Source organism: Nerophis ophidion, linkage group LG05 (assembly GCF_033978795.1).
Source record: "Nerophis ophidion isolate RoL-2023_Sa linkage group LG05, RoL_Noph_v1.0, whole genome shotgun sequence".
Classification (NCBI taxonomy): domain Eukaryota; kingdom Metazoa; phylum Chordata; class Actinopteri; order Syngnathiformes; family Syngnathidae; genus Nerophis; species Nerophis ophidion.
Genome location: NC_084615.1, coordinates 5,549,537 through 5,572,282, shown reverse-complemented (window position 1 = coordinate 5,572,282; position 22,746 = coordinate 5,549,537). Strand labels below are relative to the sequence as shown.

General features: G+C 40.2%; 1 protein-coding gene across 1 annotated transcript in view; it reads right to left on the bottom strand.

Moving 5' to 3' along the window:
- jakmip1 (janus kinase and microtubule interacting protein 1) overlaps positions 1-22,746 on the bottom strand; it is a 65,103-nt gene that overhangs the window by 13,741 nt on the left and 28,616 nt on the right. The window contains exons 5-13 of the mRNA XM_061899781.1: positions 22,301-22,513; positions 21,885-22,040; positions 21,643-21,789; positions 20,082-20,252; positions 13,873-13,932; positions 13,009-13,137; positions 12,765-12,893; positions 9,925-10,008; positions 4,617-4,679 (exon numbers count right to left, since the gene is read on the bottom strand). Coding sequence (XP_061755765.1) covers positions 4,617-4,679; positions 9,925-10,008; positions 12,765-12,893; positions 13,009-13,137; positions 13,873-13,932; positions 20,082-20,252; positions 21,643-21,789; positions 21,885-22,040; positions 22,301-22,513 — 1,152 coding nt within the window. The remainder of the gene's footprint in view (positions 1-4,616; positions 4,680-9,924; positions 10,009-12,764; positions 12,894-13,008; positions 13,138-13,872; positions 13,933-20,081; positions 20,253-21,642; positions 21,790-21,884; positions 22,041-22,300; positions 22,514-22,746) is intronic.

The following is a 22,746-nucleotide window of genomic DNA, read 5'->3' as shown; positions in this document are numbered from 1 at the left end:
ACACATTTCCAGTGAGGGTTGGACTCCGCCAAGGCTGTCCTTTGTCACCGATTTTGTTCATAACTTTTATGGACAGAATTTCTAGGCGCAGTCAAGGCGTTGAGGGGTTCCGGTTTGGTGACCGCAGGATTAGGTCTCTGCTTTTTGCAGATGTGGTACTGATGGCTTCATCTGACCGGGATCTTCAGCTCTCACTGGATCGGGTCGCAGCCGAGTGTGAAGCGACCGGAATGAGAATCAGCACCTCCAAGTCCGAGTCCATGGTTCTCGCCCGGAAAAGGGTGGAATGCCATCTCCGGGTTGGGGAGGAGACCCTGCCCCAAGTGGAGGAGTTCAAGTACCTAGGAGTCTTGTTCACGAGTGAGGGAAGAGTGGATCGTGAGATCGACAGGCGGATCGGTGCGGCGTCTTCAGTAATGCGGACGTTGTACCGATCCGTTGTGGTGAAGAAGGAGCTGAGCCGGAAGGCAAAGCTCTCAATTTACCGGTCGATCTACGTTCCCATCCTCACCTATGGTCATGAGCTTTGGGTCATGACCGAAAGGATAAGATCACGGGTACAAGCGGCCCAAATGAGTTTCCTCCGCCGTGTGGCGGGGCTCTCCCTTAGAGATAGGGTGAGAAGCTCTGCCATCCGGGAGGAACTCAAAGTAAAGCCGCTGCTCCTTCACATCAAGAGGAGCCAGATGAGGTGGTTCGGGCATCTGGTCAGGATGCCACCCGAACACCTCCCTATGGAGGTGTTTAGGGCACGTCCAACCGGTAGGAGGCCACGGGGAAGACCCAGGACACGTTGGGAAGACTGTCTCCCGGCTGGCCTGGGAACGCCTCGGGATCCCCCGGGAAGAGCTAGACGAAGTGGCTGGGGAGAGGGAGGTCTGGGTTTCCCCGCTTAGGCTGTTGCCCCCGCGACCCGACCTCGGATAAGCGGAAGAAGATAGATGGATGGATGGATGGATGGACGGACATTTTTCCTCTCCAAGCTGTTATTGCTTGTATGCGCTTTGTGTGCCTCGGCTCTGCAGTCACCGCCTCCGATGAAAGAACGGTACCGGTACTTTTCAAAAGGTGGTGTAGTACCGATTACAATTGATAAACACCGCGATACTTTATTAATACCGGTATACCGAACAGCCCTACAATGCATTGGAACATGGGTGTCAAACGCCGTGTAATTTCATTTGGCCTTTGAGGCAATATCAAATTAAGATTAGAGCTGGCCCTCCACTATTATACAGTGAAGGTGTCGCTGTAAGACCGCATTCACCGCTAGTACTCATCCTTGCCAACCCTCCCGATTTTCCCAAGAGACTCCCGAAGTTCAGTGCCCCTCCCAAAAATTTTCTGGCAACCATTGTCCCGAATTTATCCCGATTCCCACCCTGACAACAATATTGGGGGCGTGCCTTAAAGCCACTGCCTTCAGCGCCCCCTACAACCTGTCGTCACGTCCACTTTTCCTCCATTCAAACTACATGCCGGCCCAGTCACATAACATAAGCAGCTTTTCACACACAAGTGAATGCAAGCCATACTTGGTCAACAGCCATACAGGTCACACTGAGGGTGGCCGTATGAACAACTTTAACACTGTTACAAATAAGCGCCACACTGTGAAGCCACACCAAACAAGAATGACAAACATATTTCGGGAGAACATCCGCACCGTAACACAACATAAACACAACAGAACAAATACCCAGCAGCACTAACTCTACCCCCCGCCACCTCATTATTTTATATTCAGATTTATTAGCTTGTGGAAAAAGTTAATGCTGATATTTACCTCAGAAGGCTGCAAATAGAAAAGAGGCATTCGATTCTTTTATTTAAATGTTATTTAATATACCGTTGTTTTTACGTTTGTTTTCTGAAAGTTGATTTTGCACTATTAAGTTATATAAGCTTTATAAATAAAGTTGATTTGATTTGATAAGCGTTGCTTGTTCCATATTCAGTGTTAAAGCAACTCAGTGTAGCAAACTGAGCAATAATTAACATTTTATTCATGCACTCTCTCTTGCTACACCAAGGCTTGAATGTTTGATTCATTCATTATTGTTATTTTATTTTCAAATGTATTAGCCCGTGGAAAAAGTTTATTTTAATATTTACATCAGAAGGCTGCAAAACAGAGGCATTCAATTTGTATTTGCATTTCATTTCATATGCCATTGATATTTTTTAATTATTATTATTATTATTATTTGAAATTCGATTTTGCATATCACTTAAGTTATGTAAACCTTGCTTGTTCAATATTCAATGCAAAACTTGAGTCCCTATTAAAAGGTTAATTTGTTCAATTTGAAATTTTGGCCCACTCTCTATTTCAGTTTGACATCCCTGCATTAGAACGTTGTTTTTTTTAAGTGAAACCTTTATGCAGAGGTTTGGACGCTGCTTCACATTGAGGTGTTTGTATAGCAACATAAGGGACAAAATATAAGAAAAAGGTGAATAATATAGATAGATAGATAGTACTTTATTGATTCCTTCAGGAGAGTTCCTTCAGGAAAATTTAAATATATATAAAATATAGTGCAGTTCGCCACCACAACATTTAACAAACAGTAAAATTCATAGATATTTGACGGCAAAATAATACATTTTCAAAGATTAATATTGCGGCCCTAATACAAGTCTACTCCCCCACAAGTTCTTTGAGATTCTCATTGTCTTTCCAAAAAACTGATTGAAATCCAGAGGGGATCGAGCCTTCTCTGCTGTGGCTAGACAGCTGTAGAACAATCTACCTCTGAAAATAAAACATGTCCCCCACTGTAATGACTTAAATAGTGTCTCAAAAGATAGGTTTATTCTTTATTTATTTTTATTCTTTTCCCCCTTGACAGAGAGGCTCAGAAAGAGGAGTCATCTTCTATCTGGGCTCCAGTGAGTTACCGTATTTTTCGGATTATAAATCGCACTTTTTTTTCAAAATTTGGCCGGGAGTGTGACTTATACTCCGGAGCAACTTATGTGTGAAATTATTAACACATTAACGTAAAATATCAAATAAAATTATTTATCTCATTCGCGGATGAGACCAAGAAAATGTCAGCAATCGTCACACACACGTCAACCAATAAGAATTGTGCGGGGGAGGGTCATGGCAGAAGTGCATTGTGGGTCATGTAATGCTAACTGCTATATGCTACTGCTGTAGCTATTAAAATGGATCATTTCAACGTTGGCGGTAACTTATAAAAAGTGAGATGGGCTGAACAAAAATGGCGTTGAAAAGGAAATCATGTAGTGCAGATTACAAGCTGGACGTAGTGAAATATGCAGCAGAAAAGGACAAGAGGAAGCGGCGCATACCTTTGGAGTTGGCAGAGTTGTTTAGAAGCCACCTCCAGGAAGAAGATTTCATGGGATTTATGGATTAGGAGTGAGAGATAGTTTGGTATATGTTATAGTTATTTGAATGACTCTTACCATAATATGTTAGGTTAACATAGCAGTTGCTTATTTATGCCTCATATAACCTACACTTATTCAGCCTGTTGTTCACTATTCTTTATTTATTTTAAATTGCCTTTCAAATGTCTATTCTTGCTGTTGGATTTTATCAAATAAATGTCCCCCCAAAAATGCGACTTATATATGTTTTTTTTTCCTTCTTTATTATGCATTTTCGGCAGGTGCGACTTATACTCCAAAAAATAAGGTCACCTGTTCTTCAAATGAGTTAAACAATATTACTACACTATAAACGTACATGTAAATAAATGACAATATTGTTTAAAAGTTCTTCACTTATTTCACTTTGAAGGCTCAAGGAAACTATACATTTAATTGTTTTAACTGCTTTTTATCTAACAAATTGTTCTTAGGGTAATTTGTATTTGCTTTTTAAATGTAAATTTCACTTCTGTTTAACATGTTATTTTTTAGTTTGTCCTTTGCCTCTATTTCTTTGTGGTGTAGCGTGCAAGGACGGGAGCGGAAGAAGTGTCAAAAGATGGCGCTAACTTTTTTCAATGACATTCAGACTTCAATCAATAACAAAGCAGCATCTCCTCATCCGTGGCTCACTAGTACAACAACGCATGAATTGTGTCCCTCTAATAACTAATGTTTCGTGGGTGATTATTGTAAACTCACTACAACTTTAGCGCTTTCATACCGCAAAATATCAAATATTATTTATCTCATTCACGTAAGAGACTAGACGTATAAGATTTCATGGGATTTATGGATTAGGAGTGAGAGATAGTTTGGTAAAGGTATAGCATGTTCTATATGTTATAGTTATTTGAATGACTCTCACCATAATATGTTAGGTTAACATAGCAGTTGCTTATTTATGCCTCATATAACCTACACTTATTCAGCCTGTTGTTCACTATTCTTTATTTATTTGAAATTGCCTTTCAAATGTCTATGCTTGCTGTTGGCTTTTATCAAATAAATTTCCCCCAACAATGCGACTTATACTCCAGTGCGACTTATATATGTTTTTTTTCTTCTTTATTATGCATTTTCGGCCGGTGCGACGTATACTCCGGAGCGATTTATAATTAGAAAAAAAAAAGCGGTATATATGTAAATAACCAAGTGGCGCCAAGTGACTTTTCCCCAAGCGAGACTCTAGCTAGACTGCAAATTACCTTTTCATGAAGTTCCTGGTTTGTCCTGAGCAAGTGCTGCTTCTCTTCCACCCACTTGGAGTCCTGTCACAGCAACCAAGCACAACATCAGAACAACATGACACTCACATAAGGAGCAGAGGAAGAAGAAAGGAGCACATAGGTAAGAGAGAAAATCAATCAGCCAGATGGCGCCTTTCATTGAAAACGACACATGCAAACACAATATAGACACAAAGAAAGAAGAGCAGACTGCCAGAAGCAAATGTTTATTGATCCATTGAAAGGAAGCAGTATCTTGAGATAACGGTGAAAGCATGCTGAGAAAGTCCTGGTCATAAAAGTCACAGGAGAAACAGAAGGCTGTCTGGGGTGAAATGCAGCAGAGCAGCAAATCACAAGACAGAGCTGGATCATGCACAGATAAAGGTCCTGAGAAAGAGTAACACTACTGTATATAAATATCTTATCAAAATTCAGTCAAAATAACATAACTTTATTTATGGCTACTACATAAAGCAGGGGTGCCCATTACGTCGATCGCGAGCTACCAGTCGACCGCGGGGGGTGTGTCAGTCGATCTCCAGCCAGGCTTTTAAAAAAAATTGGACCTAAAAATTAGTGATCATCAATCTTCACCAAGACGTCACTTAAATGACATTCACGGTACCGGAGGGTCTTGTGAGATGACGCTGGCTGCTGCAAGATCATTATTATGAAAATATGACCGAGAGGAAGGCGAGAAACACTTTTTATTTCAACAGACTCTCGCGCCGTACCTTCCGTCAAAACTCTAAAGGCCGACTGCACATTTCCTATCTTCACAATAAAAGCCCTGCTTCATGCTGCCTGCGCTAACTAAATACAGAGTCTCGGAAAACTGGCGTGCACAAGCGATCCCTCAGAAAGCTGCCGTGCACATCACTTGTGCACGCCAGCTTTCCGAGACTCTTATTTTGTTAGCGCAGGCAGCATGAAGCAGGGCTTTTATTGTGAAGATAGGAAATGTGCAGTCGGCCTTTAGAGTTTTGACGGAAGGGACGGCGCGAAAGTCTGTTGAAATAAAAAGTGTTTCTCGCCTTCCTCTCTGTCATTTTTTCATAATAATGAACTGGCAGCAGCCAGCGTCATCTCACAAGACCCTCGGGTGCCGTGAATGTCAATCAAGCAAGCTACGGAATTTGCCGCCAATGTTTTTCTTGTAAAGTGTATGGAAGCTGGATGAATTAAATGCCAAAAACCAACCACTTTCATGTGGTATTGTACAGAAAGGACAACTTTTTTTCTCCTCCATTTGAAAATGTGGGCGTTATCATCATTACTGTCTGATTCCAATCAATGCAAGTCATCAGAATCAGGTAATACACCAACTTATATTCTTGTCTTTGTGAAAGAAAGACATCTATATGTGTTACACATGCTTGTATTATCATTAAACACATTTCACTTGTTTACAAAAATGTCTCTTTCATAAATAAATAAATATAAATGATATATATAAATGAGGTAGATCCCCTCAAGTTGGTCAATTGAAAAGTAGCTCGCCTGCAGAAAAAGTGTGGGCACCCCTGACATAAAGTATGCATGTGGTTTTGCACAGGTGTGTGCCAATTATCGGCATCGAACGTTTTTTTCACGGTTTTTGTTTTTTTAAGTATGACATCGGACCAAGCTGATTGATGACTTTCAAATTAAAGATAAATGGAATTAATGATAACCAGAGTAAACTCCTGACGGTAAGTAGTAGAGTTGTTCGATAAAGGCTTTCTGGCCAATGTCTGATATTCCAATATTGTCCAACTCTTAATTACCGATATCAACCGATAACGATATATATAGTCATGGAATCAACCCATTATTATGGATAAGTTGGTTGTGATGCCCTGCTGGATGAATTAAAAAATGTAACTAGGTTTTCCAAAATAAATCAACTCAAGTTATGGAAAGAAAATGCCAACATGGCACTGCCATATTTATTATTGAAGTCACAAAGTGCATTATTTTTTTTAACATGCCTCAAAACAGCAGCTTGGAATTTGGGACGTGCTCTCCCTGAGAGAGCATGAGGAGGTTGAGGTGGCTGGGGTTGGATGGGCGGGGTTTTGGGGTGTGTATTGTGGCGTCCCAGAAAAGTTAGTGCTGCGAGGGCTTCTGGGTATTTGTTCTGTTGTGTTTACGTTGTGTTACAGCGCAGGTGTTCTCCTGAAATGTGTTTGTCATTCTTGTTTGGTGTGGGTTCATAGTGTAGCGCATATTTATAACAGTGTTAAAGTTGTTTATACAGCCATCCTCAGTATGGCTGTTGACCAAGTATGCGCTGCATTCACTTGTGTGTGTGACTGGGCCGGCAAACAAAGACAGTGCCTTTAAGGTTTTTTGGCGCTCTGTACTTCTTTATAAAGTCATACATTTTACTTTTTGAATCAGATACCGATAATTTTGACAAAAATACCAATTATTTTGAAACAGATACCGATAATTTCCGATATTACATTTTAAAGCATTTTTGGCTCGATAATATCGGCAGTCCGATATTATCAGACATCTCTAGTAAGTATTACCGTTTTAAATTGAAAAACTGTGATTGATAACTGCACTGACTGACAGGCGCCAGCTTACTCGCTTAAATACTAACATGAAAACAAGAGTTATTAACATCTTTCCCCATTAAAAAACAACACAGCCCAATCTTGATTTATACAAACACATTGAGCAGCAAATCTATGTATCCGTGCACACTGAACCTACAAGCTGTGCTCTCTTAAAACAGTGTGATGGTTCTACACTCAGGGGAATACAAGAAAAAGGTGTTTATACGGTGCGTTCGAGGACCACTGACCAGAGTTGGACACCACAACGACCACCAGAAATAATAATAATTAAAGCTGCAAGCAGCGTTGGTCGGGTCCGCCTTTGGCTGCTCCGCTTCGGCTGCTGCCCCCGCGACTGAAGCCCTGGTCTTAGTCAGACCAACATAGAGGTCTTTGTTTCATGTCTCTACGACATTCCTAACAGAAGTTAAAAGCAGTTTTGTCTAGAAAAAGGTGACGGCTTTTTACAAAACTTTTATTTTGAAGGGGTAATCGCCAACTTCCTGTTGATTTTAACTGAAAGATGCCAATCGTCAAAATGTAGGTCTAAGTGAGACCTACATTGAGGTTTTTGTGTCATGTCTGTCCGACATTCCTACCAGAAGTTACAAGCAGTTTTATCTGTTTCCTCTTCCTAGGAACCGTTTTTTCTGTGTTTTATTCAAAAATTGCAATAGAGCGCAATTTTGAGTTTTAAGGTTTGGTTTTTTTCACTAGATCGCAATTTTTGCCAGTCCTGATGTGTGTGCCAAGTTTGGTGAGTTTTGAAGCATTTTAAGGGGGTCAAATTTCAGTTCAAAGAGGCAAAAATTTACTTTTTTGCGAAAATTTTGTTTTGAAGGGGTTTTTGCCAACTTCCTGTTGATTTTTGCTATAGAAGGGTCAATTGGAAATGTAGGTCTAAGTCAGACCTACATGTTTCATGTCTCTACGACATTCCTAACGGAAGTTACAAGCAGTCTGTTTTTTGTCTCTTCCTAGGGGGCCCTAGCGCGCAATTTTCATTTTTGGGGTTTGGTTGCTTAATAAGTTGGTCTGCCGCTCCATACCGATGTGTGCGTCAAATTTGGGGAGTTTTGAAATATGGTAAGGGGGTCAAATTAGGCTGCGAAGGTGCGAGCGCGCCTTGGGCTGCTGCCCCCGAGCCCCAGGTTTGAAGACGCCTTGGTTTCACTATTTAATGCATTGTGAAAGTAATGCAGTTGTTGTATTGAAGTGAAAATATCAAGCTTCCTGTTGATTTTTGCTAAAGTATGTTAATTATTCAAATGTAGGTCTAAGTCAGACCCTACATAGTGGTTTTTGTTTCATGACTCTCTGACATTCCTACCGGAAGTTACAAGCAGTTTTGTCTGTGTTTTCTTCCTAGGAGCAGTTTGTCTGTGTAATTGTAGTTTGTCACACATTTTTCATTTAAATCAGTGCTATGGTACAAACCACTATTTAAAATAATATCAGTTTAGCCATTCAAAAGATAAAATACTAAGACTAAAACACTCGGTGAAGTATCCATCCATCCATCCATCCATCCATCCATCCATTTTGTACGGCTTATTCCTTGTATAATAAACACAAAACATACAAACAGTCTCTATTTTTATAGTTACTTAAAAAAAATAACTCTGTCAAAAGATTTCAGTGTGCCTATAAGTACTTTTTGAGCAGATTCTACAATACCGGGACGATAGTAATAACCGAGAACATTTTGATGAGGTGGTGACATGTCCAGGATGTACCCCGCCTTCCACTCGAATGCAGCTGAGATAGGCTCCAGTACCGACCGCGACCCCGAAAGGGACAAGCGGTAAAAAAAAAAAAATGGATGGATGGATGGATTTTGGTCACGATATGAAAATTTCAAATCATTACATCCCTACTTCTGAAAGATACTTTATTTTTTGGTCACTCGACTGACGGAGGCGGTTACAGCTTAGTCGATATATTCACCTCCATTGTGGAAAATAAACAACATTTCCTAATGTCTTAAGTACGTATCATTATCACCGGAGGATGAGGCTAAACATGTTTAAGAGCATACATGCTAATTGCTAAGCTCGCTTGAAACAACACAAGAAATAAGCATTTTAAGGAATCTAGATTTTTATTTTCATGTTGACAAATTCAGGAAATAATTCCCTAGTAACAGGACTTTAAATTAGATTGTAGTTGTTACTTTTGTTTTAAGTGTTGCGTACTATTGACTTTGTGATAAAAGAGATGTAACAGTACGCAATAAAGTACAATAAGGAACTATTTTAAATATTGTGTTGATATTCCTACATTCTTAATATACAGAAAAATGTACAGTAAATACATGTGATCTGTATCGGCCGATTTCACGCATGGAAGATTGGTATCGGAATCGACAGCTAAAATCCTGACCGTAAAATCCCTAACACAAACAAAGTAATAAACATAAATACCTTGTTATTGGATTTAAAAAGATACTGGTCCTAGTTCAAATCTACGAGAAGCAAAAAAAAAAAAAAAGAAAAGATAAAGGATGATTTTGCTGGTTTCCACACTGAGGTGCATGACAAGAGAGAGAGCCCTGGACAGAAAAAGCATGCAGGTACTGAGTGGAGAAGTCATACATGCAGGAAGTGACATCACAGGAACCTGAGGCAGACCTGGTCAGCATAGCGCCAGACCAGGAGCAGTGCAGCCAGAAAGACATGCAGGAGTGCCAGTGAGAGGAGAAGGCGAGAGCTGCGTCGGCCTTCCCTCGTTTTTGTTACCTGCCCCCGCTCCACCAGAGCCTTTTCCAGGTCCAGGATCTTGGCCTGGCAGCCGCTGAGCTCCACCTGCAGCTGCTCACGTGTCTGAGGGGTTAAAGAACATCTGCTTCAGAGAGGAAATCACTAAATATGTACAAAAGCAAAAACAAGTGAAGTTGGCACGATGTGTAAATGGTAAATAAAAACAGAATACAATATCAACAAATCCTTTTCAACTTCTTTTCAATTGAATAGACTGCAAAGACAAGATAATGTTCCAACTGAGAAACCATATTTTTGGGGGCAAATAATCATTAACTTAGAATTTAATGGCAGCAACACATTGCAAAAAAGTTGTCACAGGGGCATTTTTACCAGTGTGTTACATGACCTTTCCTTTTAACAACACTCAGTAAAGGTTTGGGAACTGAGGAGACACATTTTACAATCTTTTCAGGTGGAATTATTTCCCATTCTTGCTTGATGTCCAGCTTAAGTTGTTCAACAGTCTTTGTTGTCCTATTTTACATTTCATAATGCGCCACACATTTTCAATGGGAGACAGGTCTGGACTACAGGCGGGCCAGTCTAGTACCCGCACTCTTTTACTATTAAGCACGCTGATTCAACACGTGGCTTGGCATTGTCTTGCTGAAATAAGCAGGGGCGTCCATGATAACGTTGCTTGGATGGCAACATGTTGCTTCAAAACCTGTATGTACCTTTCAGCATGCTGGCTTTTGAACTTTGTGCCTATGACAATCCAGATTATTTTCCTCTTCTTTAAGGACATGACGTCCACAATTTCCAAGAACAATTTGAAATGTGGACTCGTCAGACTATTAAACACTTTTCCTCTTTGCATCAGTCCATCTTAGATGAGCTTGGGCCCAGCAAAACCAGCGTCGTTTCTGGGTGTTGTTGATAGCTTTCGCTTTGCATAGTGGAGTTTTAACTTATACTTACAGATGTAGCGACCAACTGTAGTTACTGACAGTAGTTTTATGAAGCGGTCCTGAGCCCATGTGGTGATATCCTTTACACACTGATGTCGCTTTTTGATGCAGTACCGCCTGAGGATTCGAAGGTCCGTAATATCATTGCTTACGTGCAGTGATTTCTCCAGATTCTCTGACCCTTTTGATGGTGAAATCCATAAATTCCTTGCAATAGCTCGTTGAGAAATGTTGTTCTTAAACTGTTCGACAATTCTTTTTTTCCACTTGCGCCAGCTTTTTTTTTAAACATGTTGCAGGCATCGAATTCCAAATGAGCTGATATTTGCAAAAAATAAAAAAGGTTTCCAGTTCGAACATTAAATATCTTGTGTTTGCAGTCTATTCAATTGAATATAAGTTGAAAAGGATTTGAAAATCATTGAATTCTGTTTTTATTTACCATTTACACAACGTGCCAACTTCACTGCTTTTGGGTTTGTTGTAGGGCTGGAATATACTCGATATATCGCGGGTTTGTCTCTGTACAATATAGAAAATGACTATATCGTGGTATTCGAGTATATGTTTATGGGGCGGTATAGCTCGGTTGGTAGAGCGGCCGTACCCGCAACTTGAGGGTTGCAGGTTCGATCCCCGCTTCCGCCTTCCTAGTCAATGCCGTTGTGTCCTTGGGCAAGACACTTTACCCACCTGCTCCCAGTGCCACCCACGCTGGTTTAAATGTAACTTAGATATTGGCTTTCACTATGTAAAGCGCTTTGAGTCACTTGAGGAAATAGCGCTATATAAATATAATTCACTTCACTTCTCACACAGTTGCTTTTAGCTGCGGGCATTACACTACAGGCTCTTCTCACTTTTTCGCGTCTCACCTTCTCACAGAGACATAAAACAAGCGCACCTTCTTACACACTGTCACGTCATACGCCCTCGCTGAGCAAAGAGGCATCGGCATGGATAGCATTAGTTGTGATGTTAGCGGAGTGGTGCGAGTGGTAATGCAAGAGAGAGAGAAGGTGCGAATCTGGTAACAAATGACGGAAGAATTAATTCCCAAGAAAAACAGCACAGGGTTCAACCTTCTGGCGGTGGTTTGGCTTCAAGCAGGAAGATGTTGAACAGACATCAGTATGCGGCAAAAGCATGGTTACAAAAAGTAGCATCATTTAAAAATCACCCGCTAGAGAAGGAAGAGTGCTTGAAACTCCACATGTCAACATCTCTGTTCGGTGCCACACCAAAAAAATGCCGAAGCAACCATTACCAGATCGACACCATATGAAAAAATTAGTCAACAACATAGTTTAATAACGTCCGCAGGAACCTGCCACATAGCGAAGGACATACAGTATTTGATTTCCTATTATGCAGCTCATTTTTATTTGACACTTATTGAAATATCTTGTGTGACATCATGCACAAAAGTGCACTTTATTTGCTTTTAACTATTGTAGTTGCGTTGTGTACAAAAAGTGCACTTTAATTTAGTGTTGTTTTGATATGTCATCTTAGTGACATCATGCACAAAAGTGCACTAATAGCTTGTTTTAAAATGTCTCTGACAATCTTGCACTTTCTGTTTTGAAATGACATGAATGTTTGTGCCACTGCTTAATAACGGTTTAAAAAATACACTTTTGGTCAATTGACTTAGTTGTGATTTCCCTCTCTGCATGAAAGTTTAAAAGTAGCATATATGAATGCAGTATGAAGAAGAATGTTTGAATGTAGACACATAGAATCATCATACTGCTGTGATTATATGCATCAAGTGTTCATTCAAGGCTAAGGCAAAATATGGAGATGTATATGGTGTCATAGCTTCAAAATATGGAGATATTAATAACAGGCCATATCGCCCAGCCGTAGTTTGTAGGATTGTTTATTGTTGACAATACCCACCCTGACTTCCCTCTCAGCATCCAGAGAGCCTCCTGTCTGCTCTTGCAGGAGGGCATAAGCCCGCTGGAGAGCCTGGTATTCTCTGGTTAGCTGACGGAATCGAAGCTCAGACTCCTCGCGAGAGACAGTCTAAAAAAAGAGATTAGTATTATTATAAAATAACTGCCCCATTGTTTTCTTGCCTCAAATGCTGCAAAGAACCCTTCTAATCATTTGCTTAAAAAGCACAAAAATGAAGCCTTACCTCCTCTAGTTCCTCCTCTGGTGTGGCAGGTGTACGGTCGGTGAGGTCGGTATTAAAGGAGGTCAGGGAGGAGGTTTCGGACTCTACAGATTCCTCATCAAATCCAAAATATGTCTCCACAACATGCCTCTGTAGAAGAAAAAAGATGAAACGTGTATAAAAAAAAATAAAAATAAAAAACTACTGTAAATTGTAACACCCATCTGTTGCTGCCTGATTAAAAGTAGTTCACCAACATTTTGTCTTTTTTGGTTAGCATTGGTAAAGTTCACTAAGCCCTTACCATCGTGTTTATAAGTCATCTCCTGGCAACCAGAGAAGTAAAGGCACACCAGAGCACACAGACAAATGAAGGCGGAGAAGTATAGGATAAGAAGGATGTACTCCGTCATGATGCTGTCCAGCTATACAAACAAAACTCTGATAATTGCGTCAAAATACGCTTCTTATCCAAGGAAGTCCAAAAGCCACAATGCAGCACTCAGCACCGTAACCACCTTGCCAAGGCAACAACTGCTTCCAGCTGGGGATGTGGGACTCCTCCTCCTAGCAACATCCCTGATGCATTAGCATTTACTCCACTTCTCCCACTTAGGCCTCTGTGCTGCCGTGCACACTAAATCACACTCCTGCTTCACACAAGGCTGGTGACTAAGTAATATATAATGATTTTAAAAGGAATATACCCATTAAAAAAAAAAGACGTGCTGAAGTTGCATTGTTGGAAACAGGAAATGTGCAACCGTGAAGGCCTGACTGTCATTCCAGTCTCTTGAGCCCAATTAAGCAGACACACTCCAGCACTCGGGAGATCGCTGAACCACAGACGCTGCTTTTCTTAGCTTAGCTACTAGATCAACTTACTTTGGTTAGTTTGCCAGGTTTTCTTCTTGTCTTTTTGCCAAACACCCAACGATCACGTTCCTGAAGACAAATGCAAAGCAGATGAATGGCTTTTACAAATATGGCTGACAACAAACTAGGGTTGTCCCGATACCAATTATTTTGGTACCAGTATTTCGATACTTTTCTAAATAAAGGGGACCACAAAAAAATGGCATTATTGGCTTTATTTTTTTATTTTTGTCCTGTCCAGCTTCTCAGGCAAATCATATAGTTGATATAGTTGCCGGCTGTTCAGATTTACTTAACAAGAGAAGTGTAGGATACTAGACTTTTGACAAGAACAAGAAAGTTTGATCATATTACGCCTGCACTGGCTTCCTGTGCACTTAAGATGTGACTTTAAGGTTTTACTACTTACGTATAAAATACTACACGGTCTAGCTCCATCCTATCTTGCCGATTGTATTGTACCATATGTCCTGGCAAGAAATCTGCGTTCAAAAGACTCCGGCTTATTAGTGATTCCTAGAGCCCAAAAAAAGTCTGCGGGCTATAGAGCGTTTTCCGTTCGGGCTCCAGTACTCTGGAATGCCCTCCCGGTAACAGTTCGAGATGCTACCTCAGTAGAAGCATTTAAGTCCACCTTAAAACTCATCTGTATACTCTAGCCTTTAAATAGACCTCCTTTTTAGACCAGTTGATCTGCCGCTTCTTTTCTTTCTCCTATGTCCCCCCCCTCCCTTGTGGAGGGGGTCCGGTCCGATGACCATGGATGAAGTACTGGCTGTCCAGAGTCGGGACCCAGGATGGACCGCTCGCCTGTATCGGTTGGGGACATCTCTACGCTGCTGATCCGCTTGAGATGGTTTCCTGTGGACGGGACTCTCGCTGCTGTCTTGGATCCGCTTGAACTGAACTCTCGCGGCTGTGTTGGAGCCACTATGGATTGAACTTTCACAGTATCATGTTAGACCCGCTCGACATCCATTGCTTTCGGTCCCCTAGAGAGGGGGGGTTGCCCACATCTGAGGTCCTCTCCAAGGTTTCTCATAGTCAGCATTGTCACTGGCGTCCCACTGGATGTGAATTCTCCCTGCCCACTGGGTGTGAGTTTTCCTTGCCCTTTTGTGGGTTTTTCCGAGGATGTTGTAGTCGTAATGATTTGTGCAGTCCTTTGAGACATTTGTGATTTGGGGCTATATAAATAAACATTGATTGATTGATTGATTCTCTTGTTGCCTTATTTGTATTTGACTTTATTCAATGTATTTATACTATCATTTGGTGCAGCCGAGCCGGAGCAGGAGGGGATAGAAAGAGAAAAAAAGGAAGACAGAGGGGGAAATTGTGGGGACAAAACAGAGAGACAAAAACAACAGCAAACACAACAATAACTACAACAATAGAGAAACATCAGCAAATATGATATGTACAAACATGATGGTAAAAGTAATAGCAAAGAAGCATTTAGTGAAATAAATAATACAGAAATGACAATGAGCATTATTACACTACAGAAATACAAATACCAATAGAAATAGTGCTATTGATAATGAACAATACCAATAATTTACCTCTATTATCAACCATACAATTGTTCAAATGCAAAAATACATATACGTAATGATAACTACAGATATAAAATAATGCAGGGGAAGAAAGAGAAGCAACCTATACTAACCTTGTAGATTGTTATAGTAACAATAGGTTAAGCTTTGTCAGTGTGCCATGTGTTACCCAGTTTACCCTAGGGCAACAACGTTAATTTATGTTTGATGAAACGTGATGATGTGCATGAGTGTATGTATAAGTATGTGTATTTGTATGTTTGTACAGTGGCTTTCTTTTAGCAAAATATCTTACGGTACATGAAACATGTGTTTTTTTATTGCTATCAAAGAACAATTGTGTCCTTAAATAAAATGTTGAACATACCAGTCAACTTGTATTTTAGTAGTAAGTAAACGAACAAAGGCTCCTAATTAGTCTGCCGACATATGCAGTAACATATTGTGTCATTTATCATTCTATTATTTTGTCAAAATTATAAAGGACGAGCTGTAAAAAATAATTACTAATTATTTTGTTCATTTACTGTTAATAACTGCTTATTTTATTAGTGATTCCCAAAGCCCAAAAAAAGTCTGCGGGCTATAGAGCGTTTTCCGTTCGGGCTCCAGTACTCTGGAATGCCCTCCCGGTAACAGTTCGAGATGCCACCTCAGTAGAAGCATTTAAGTCTCACCTTAAAACTCATTTGTATACTCTAGCCTTTAAATAGACTCCCTTTTTAGACCAGTTGATATGCCGTTTCTTTTCTTTTTCTTCTATGTCCCAGGGGTCCGGTCCGATCCGGTGGCCATGTACTGCTTGCCTGTGTATCGGCTGGGGACATCTCTGCGCTGCTGATCCGCCTCCGCTTGGGATGGTTTCCTGCTGGCTCCGCTGTGAACGGGACTCTCGCTGCTGTGTTGGATACGCTTTGGACTGGACTCTCGCGACTGTGTTGGATCCATTATGGATTGAACTTTCACAGTATCATGTTAGACCCGCTCGACATCCATTGCTTTCCTCCTCTCCAAGGTTCTCATACTCATCATTGTCACCAACGTCCCACTGGGTGTGAGTTTTCCTTGCCCTTATGTGGGCCTACCGAGGATGTTGTAGTGGTTTGTGCAGCCCTTTGAGACACTAGTGATTTAGGGCTATATAAGTAAACATTGATTGATATTTTCCGTTTTAATATGTTCTATATACACTTCTGTTAAAATGTAATAATCAAATATTCTTCTCGTCTTTGATACTTTACATTAGTTTTGGATGATACTACAAATTTAGGTATCAATCTAATACCAAGTAGTTCATACATCAGTCACACTCAAAGTCCTTATGTGTCCAAAGACGTATTTCCTGAGTTTATAAACATAATATGAATTTTTAAGAAACCAAAACATTTTGTGAAGATAAAAAAAATATATTGATGTAATCATAGTAGTATCGACTGGCTTTGCTATTGTACTTTGTATCATTACAGTGGATGTCAGGTGTGGATCTACCCATGGCATTTGTTAACATTCAGGCGTGCTAGCTTTTGTTAGCGGTGATGTCGGTGAGCTATTGTATCCTCCAACGGTGTGTAGTGAAGCATGTTTGGCTATTCCCCGTCCTGCAGTGATAATGATACTTGTAGGCAGAGCCGGCCCAAGGCATAAGCGAACTAAGCGCTTGCTTAGGGCCCCGCGGCCTCCAGGTGGCCCCCAAAAGCAATGGAATTTAACTTCAGTAGACTGCGCTCTCTTTGTACAAAGTAAACATTAAATATGAACAATTAACTAACAATATAGACTAGTAATTAAAGACTAATATGTACAAGACTGATGAGACAAGATGACACTTCCTGTCAATGAGAAAGGACGCAAGGAAAAAGGCTCCGCTTTTGCTACCGGAGTTTTTGTTAAGTCTGAAGATTTTTGACCACTGATTTGCCATCACAGCCACAGGAGAGTCACCTGGCATCTTCCACCTGATTTTGGTCAGTGTAGAGGCACTGATACGCTGAAATAAGACAAGTTGGAAGAGCCGTTACACGCAAGCCATCAGCGTCTTACCGCAATTCAAAGCGGTTGCCTAGCAACCAAAAGCTACGGCGAGTTTACAGCTGTTTTAAAGTGCTGAGTGATACAAGTTGACTGGCTGATACCTCAAATTGATCTCTGAACGGCGAAAGGTTACGAATTTGTTGAAACAAACAAGTTATAAGTGCCGCGAGTCGCCAAAGCAACTGCTGTTAAGACACAAGAGGCACTGACGTCATCGACCTGCCGCCATGCCAAAAGTTAAAGGAAAGACTGAAATCCTGAAACGTCAGCCGACACAGGACACGACTGGGAACAAGACTTGAGACTGTACACAACTGGGAACAAGACTTGAGACTGGACATAGGACAGGATGGGAATCAAGAAGGGGTACGACAAAAAAATACTCTATGAATTTAAAAAATAAATAAATGAAAGAAGAATTGGATGAAGAAATTAAAGAAACGATGGGTGGATGGAACAAGAAACACGTCAATAATGAATAAAGCTAAATGTTCTACACCAGTGGTTCCCAAAGTGGGCGGTACCGCCCCCCTGGGGGGGCGCTGAGGAAGAAGGGGGCGGTAGGGGAGCGGCAGTCCGAAGTCGAAGTCAGAAGTTCGAACGTTTGTTTGACGATTTGTACACAACACGTGCAGCAGGACGAGTCAGTGGACGACGCATCAGGGTCCGGTTACCACACGCCAACATCATATTTAGTAGAACGGGGCTTCAGTGCAGTCGCCTTGCTTCTTTCCAAGCAAAGAAACCGACTGAAAAATTACTGACCGCGGGGATCTACGACTTCTTCTTAGTGAGTTCCAGCCTGATGTTGAGAAGCTTATGTCCCTGCACCAAGCACATCCATCCCATTAATATTAAGTGTGAGACAATGAAGGTTACTGGTGGAATGTTTATTTACCATTCTATGTTGCTGAAACAGTTAAAACTGCTAAAAAATAAATTGGTTTACTAAATTGGGTTTTATTTGTGAAATACACATTTGTGTTTAACCTTTCTCTTTTCAAATTGCAGCATACCAAATATCAAGAAAGAGGTGTTTGTTTCCATATGTGTCTGTGGGGGGGGGCTAGGAATTCACTGGGGAGCCAAGGGGGCGTCAGCCTGTAAAAGTTTGGGAACCATTGTTCTACACCAAAAATCACTTCATATTCTCTACTGCTCACTAGTGTTACATATCTGAGTTATTATGTGTAGAAATATGGGGAAATAATTACAAAAGTACACTTCATTCTCTAACAGTGTTACAAAAAAGATCAGTTAGAACAATACATAATGTTGGATTTAGAGCAGTGGTCCCCAACCACTGGGCCGCAGAATAATTTTTTATTCATTATTATTTAAAAATGTATATATATATATACACATATATATTATATATATATTTTTTTTATTAAATCAACATAAAAAACACAATATACACTCACAATTAGTGCACCAACCACAAAAATCTCCCTTTTTCACGACAAAGAAAAAAAAAATGATAATAAAAAGGATTCCCCATATCTTTATAAATGACAAGTCATTTATAAAGATATGGCAGGCTGACAATAGGATCATGTAAACACCACTGCCAGAGCCACAATGAGTTTATAGTAGGTGTGTGAATGATCAACAATCAATATTATTGGCAGAAATAGAGGGGCCCAAAATCAAATTTTGCTTAGGGCCCCATGGAGGCTTGTAGGAAACTTTCTTTAGTTGTCGCCATGGAGGCCAGGATTAGTGATTTAGAAGTAGCTAAAACACTGTCGACTGCGGATGGATGTTCGCTCCTAGCTAGCTAGCCATGTTTTAAAACACCTCTTCCTTAGGGTGTTTCAGTGCTATAACTTCACCTTCATCTTTACTTTTTAAGCCAAAATTGGTCCGTCCTCCTTCTCCTGTCTACACACTGTCTGCTTGTAAGTACTCCGTGGTTGTGCGCTGCCGAACATGCTCCTCTGCTCGTAAAACCAGCAATGTCATGACGTGAGGTCATGTCCGAGAACCGGGACTTTTTAAACAGAGTATAGTACCGTTTTTGATTCATTAGTACAGTCCAACCATGATTCATTTTTGTTTCTATCTATTTAAGGTCTTATGCATGATGGACATATGTGCAATGTTGCTGTATTTGTTGAATAATCAACACGCAGGTTCGAGACACTTTCTCATGCTATGCCTCCAAATTTTTTATCGATGCTGTATATGAAAAATGGCAATAAACTATCAAATAATGTGGTTTTGTTATAGTACTAATAATAATAATACATTTTACTCATAAGGCACCTGGCACTCAAGGACTTTGCTCAACAAAAACAATAAAAATCATTGAATAAAAACGACAAAGATAGCTAAAAATTTACCGTAAATACGCCGTCAGGATAGGTGTGTTTTGAGTCTTGGTTTGAAAAGGGTAATTGAGTCCATATAGCAAAGGTCCATGTTATTCAATTTGAGGAATATTTAACAAATCAAAAATCCCTTGTGCTCTCTTGTAATGTATAAGAATTGTAAAGCAGATTTCCTAAAAAGTTTTAACATTTGCTATCCAGCACATAAATAAGGCAGTCAATTCATTGTCATTTTTATAATTTCTAAAAGCATTTTCAAATCATCTTTGATAAAAATCTAAAAGTAAATGTTTACCTGAGTCAGTTCATCGATGATGCCTCGTTGCTCCGTAATCTGGAGTTTGAGAAACTCGACTTCTTGCTCCTCGTGGGCGTGGCTTAAGTCTGTTAGGGAGCTGGGCCTTTTTAGCTGGGGTTGATGGGTTTGCTGCGGGAAGGATGGACGGGAGGAGGAAGCTCTTTCTTTCTAAGGGGAGGGAGAAGGAGAACCCTGATGATTTTGATAATGCATTTCCTCAAACAGCCGCTAGAGGTCATCCTTGTTCAAAATAACCAATTTCCCAACTATTTAAAGCAAAATTTGACAGTGATTATTTCTACAAGAACTTGGAACTGATCGATTATCTAATGCAGTGGTTTTCAAACCTTTTTCACCAATTATCGCCTTGGGAAAAACATGGCTCACGAAGTACCACCATAAATGACCAACATTAAAATACAGTGGAGAAGTAGGCGTAAGTAATTATTAAAAACAAGGTAGAGGTTTTATTTAACAAGTATATTGAATATTTTTTGCCATTGTTACACGACACACAGTTTGCACACTAACACTGTTTAAATAACTACCGGGAATTAAGTGATTATTTGGTGTACCACAGTTTGAGAATCAGTGACCTAACACACAGGTGTCAAACTCAAGGTGTCAAAGATCCGGCTTGCAAGTCATTTTATGTGGCCCGCGAAAGAAGGCTGGAAATACTGATTACATACATACATAAATAGAGTATTTCTGTTTTTATATATATATATATATATATATATATATATATATATATATATATATATATATACACAAGAGAGAGATATTGTATATATATATATATATATATACATATATATACACACACATTACATACATATATATACACGTATATACATACACACACACATATATATATACGTATATATATATACATACATACATACATATGTGTGTATACATACATACATATGTGTGTATATATATATATATTATACATAAAGACATATAATAATTCATTTATTATAATAAAAGACCCATAATACATTCATAAAAGAAGCAAACTTCATGAATGTTTTTTGTGACCAACAAGTATGTGCTCCAATCACTACATCACAAAAAAAATAATAGAGTTGTAGAAATTACTGGAAACTTAAGACAGCCGTGACGTTGTAACCTTCACAGGTGTAGGTAAACTTTTGACCACAACTGTACATACATGCATACATATATATATATTTTTTCTTGACAGCAAAAATGTGAGCCATAAAATTGCATATTTTTTTTAACTTGAATATTATTTGATCATGCAACACAATATTCCAAGCCTTTTTTTGGTTATTAAACACAAACAGGTAACTCAAATATCTGCTTGTCACCTTGACTTTACGATTTCAAACCAAGTTATCCATCAATATGTTTGTAAACAATAAAATAATCAAACAATTCCATAAATATGTTTGTAAACAACGAGGCTATTATATGTTCATATTCATTTATATTAATTGTTAAAAGAGGCCCTCTGAAGGCAACTAGAATTGCGCCCTGAATAATAACGAGTTTGATGTAAAGACAAAAAGTAAAAACAGGTTCTCACCATCTCAGCATTTTCACGGCTCAAGTTTTTGAGTTTCTCCTCCATCCTCTGCAGCGTTTGCAGGAGGTCGTCGTTCTTCTTTGAAAGGCGCTTGGACTTTTCAAACATGGGTTTCATCTGGCTCTCTGCCTCTCGCACACGCTTTACCTGGACCATGAAGGCAACGCTGTTGTACTTTATACTGCTACGGTTGTCAATGACTGTATTTGTGAATGTATCAAACATGCATGCGCGGCCCTCACAAGTTCATTCCGCTCATCAGCCAGCAGCGCATTCCTGTCCTCCAGTTTCCTGATGACGGAGTGCAGCTCGGCTATCTTCAGCTGGAACCTTCTCGTGTCACGCTCCTCCGCTTCCTGGGAAGCAGGGGGCAGAGGGGAGGAGGAGGATAACACAAACTGAACAAGGGGAGGACATGCATGCAGGCAGGTGGTGAAGGTTGATGGGAAGAGGGGCGTGACAGAGTGGAGCATGAGATGGATGGCTGCTCAACTATGACTTTATAGAGTATTAGCATAGCTGTATCATTACAGATGTCCCAGTCATTTAAATAGGACTGAAATACTAATTTGTTGGGCTCAAATAAAGCAGCACTACATAAAAAACAGTCTTAAAAACACAGTTGAAGTACAAATGATATCAATGAAGTTATATGTACTTGGTTGTTGAGGAGGTCTGTGCTGTCCCCTAACCTAGGCACCACCTCTCTCTTTGGGCTGCCATGGTTGTGTCTCTCAGCCTCTCGTACGTGAACCAGCTGCTCATCCAGGGCTTCTTTCTGGAGCTGAAGCCTTTGGGTGTAGCCGGCCTGCATCCCCAGCTCTCTCTCCAGGGCACACACCACGCGGTCTTTAGCCTTCAGCTCATCTATCTACGGTGAAGGATGACAGAAAAACTCAGGAAGGTGAGCTTGACACTAAACTGTTCTTTGACAGAACAATTTTACAAGGTTAAACTATCAATTAAAGGGCATTGAAATGACATCGGCCTTGAAGGGAACGTCTTCCCTGTGCTCCTCGACTACAGTCTGCACCGGACCGAACAGCAGGACAAGTGTAACAATTACATTATGGCTACAAGGCTTACTCAGTGGCGTAGTGGTTA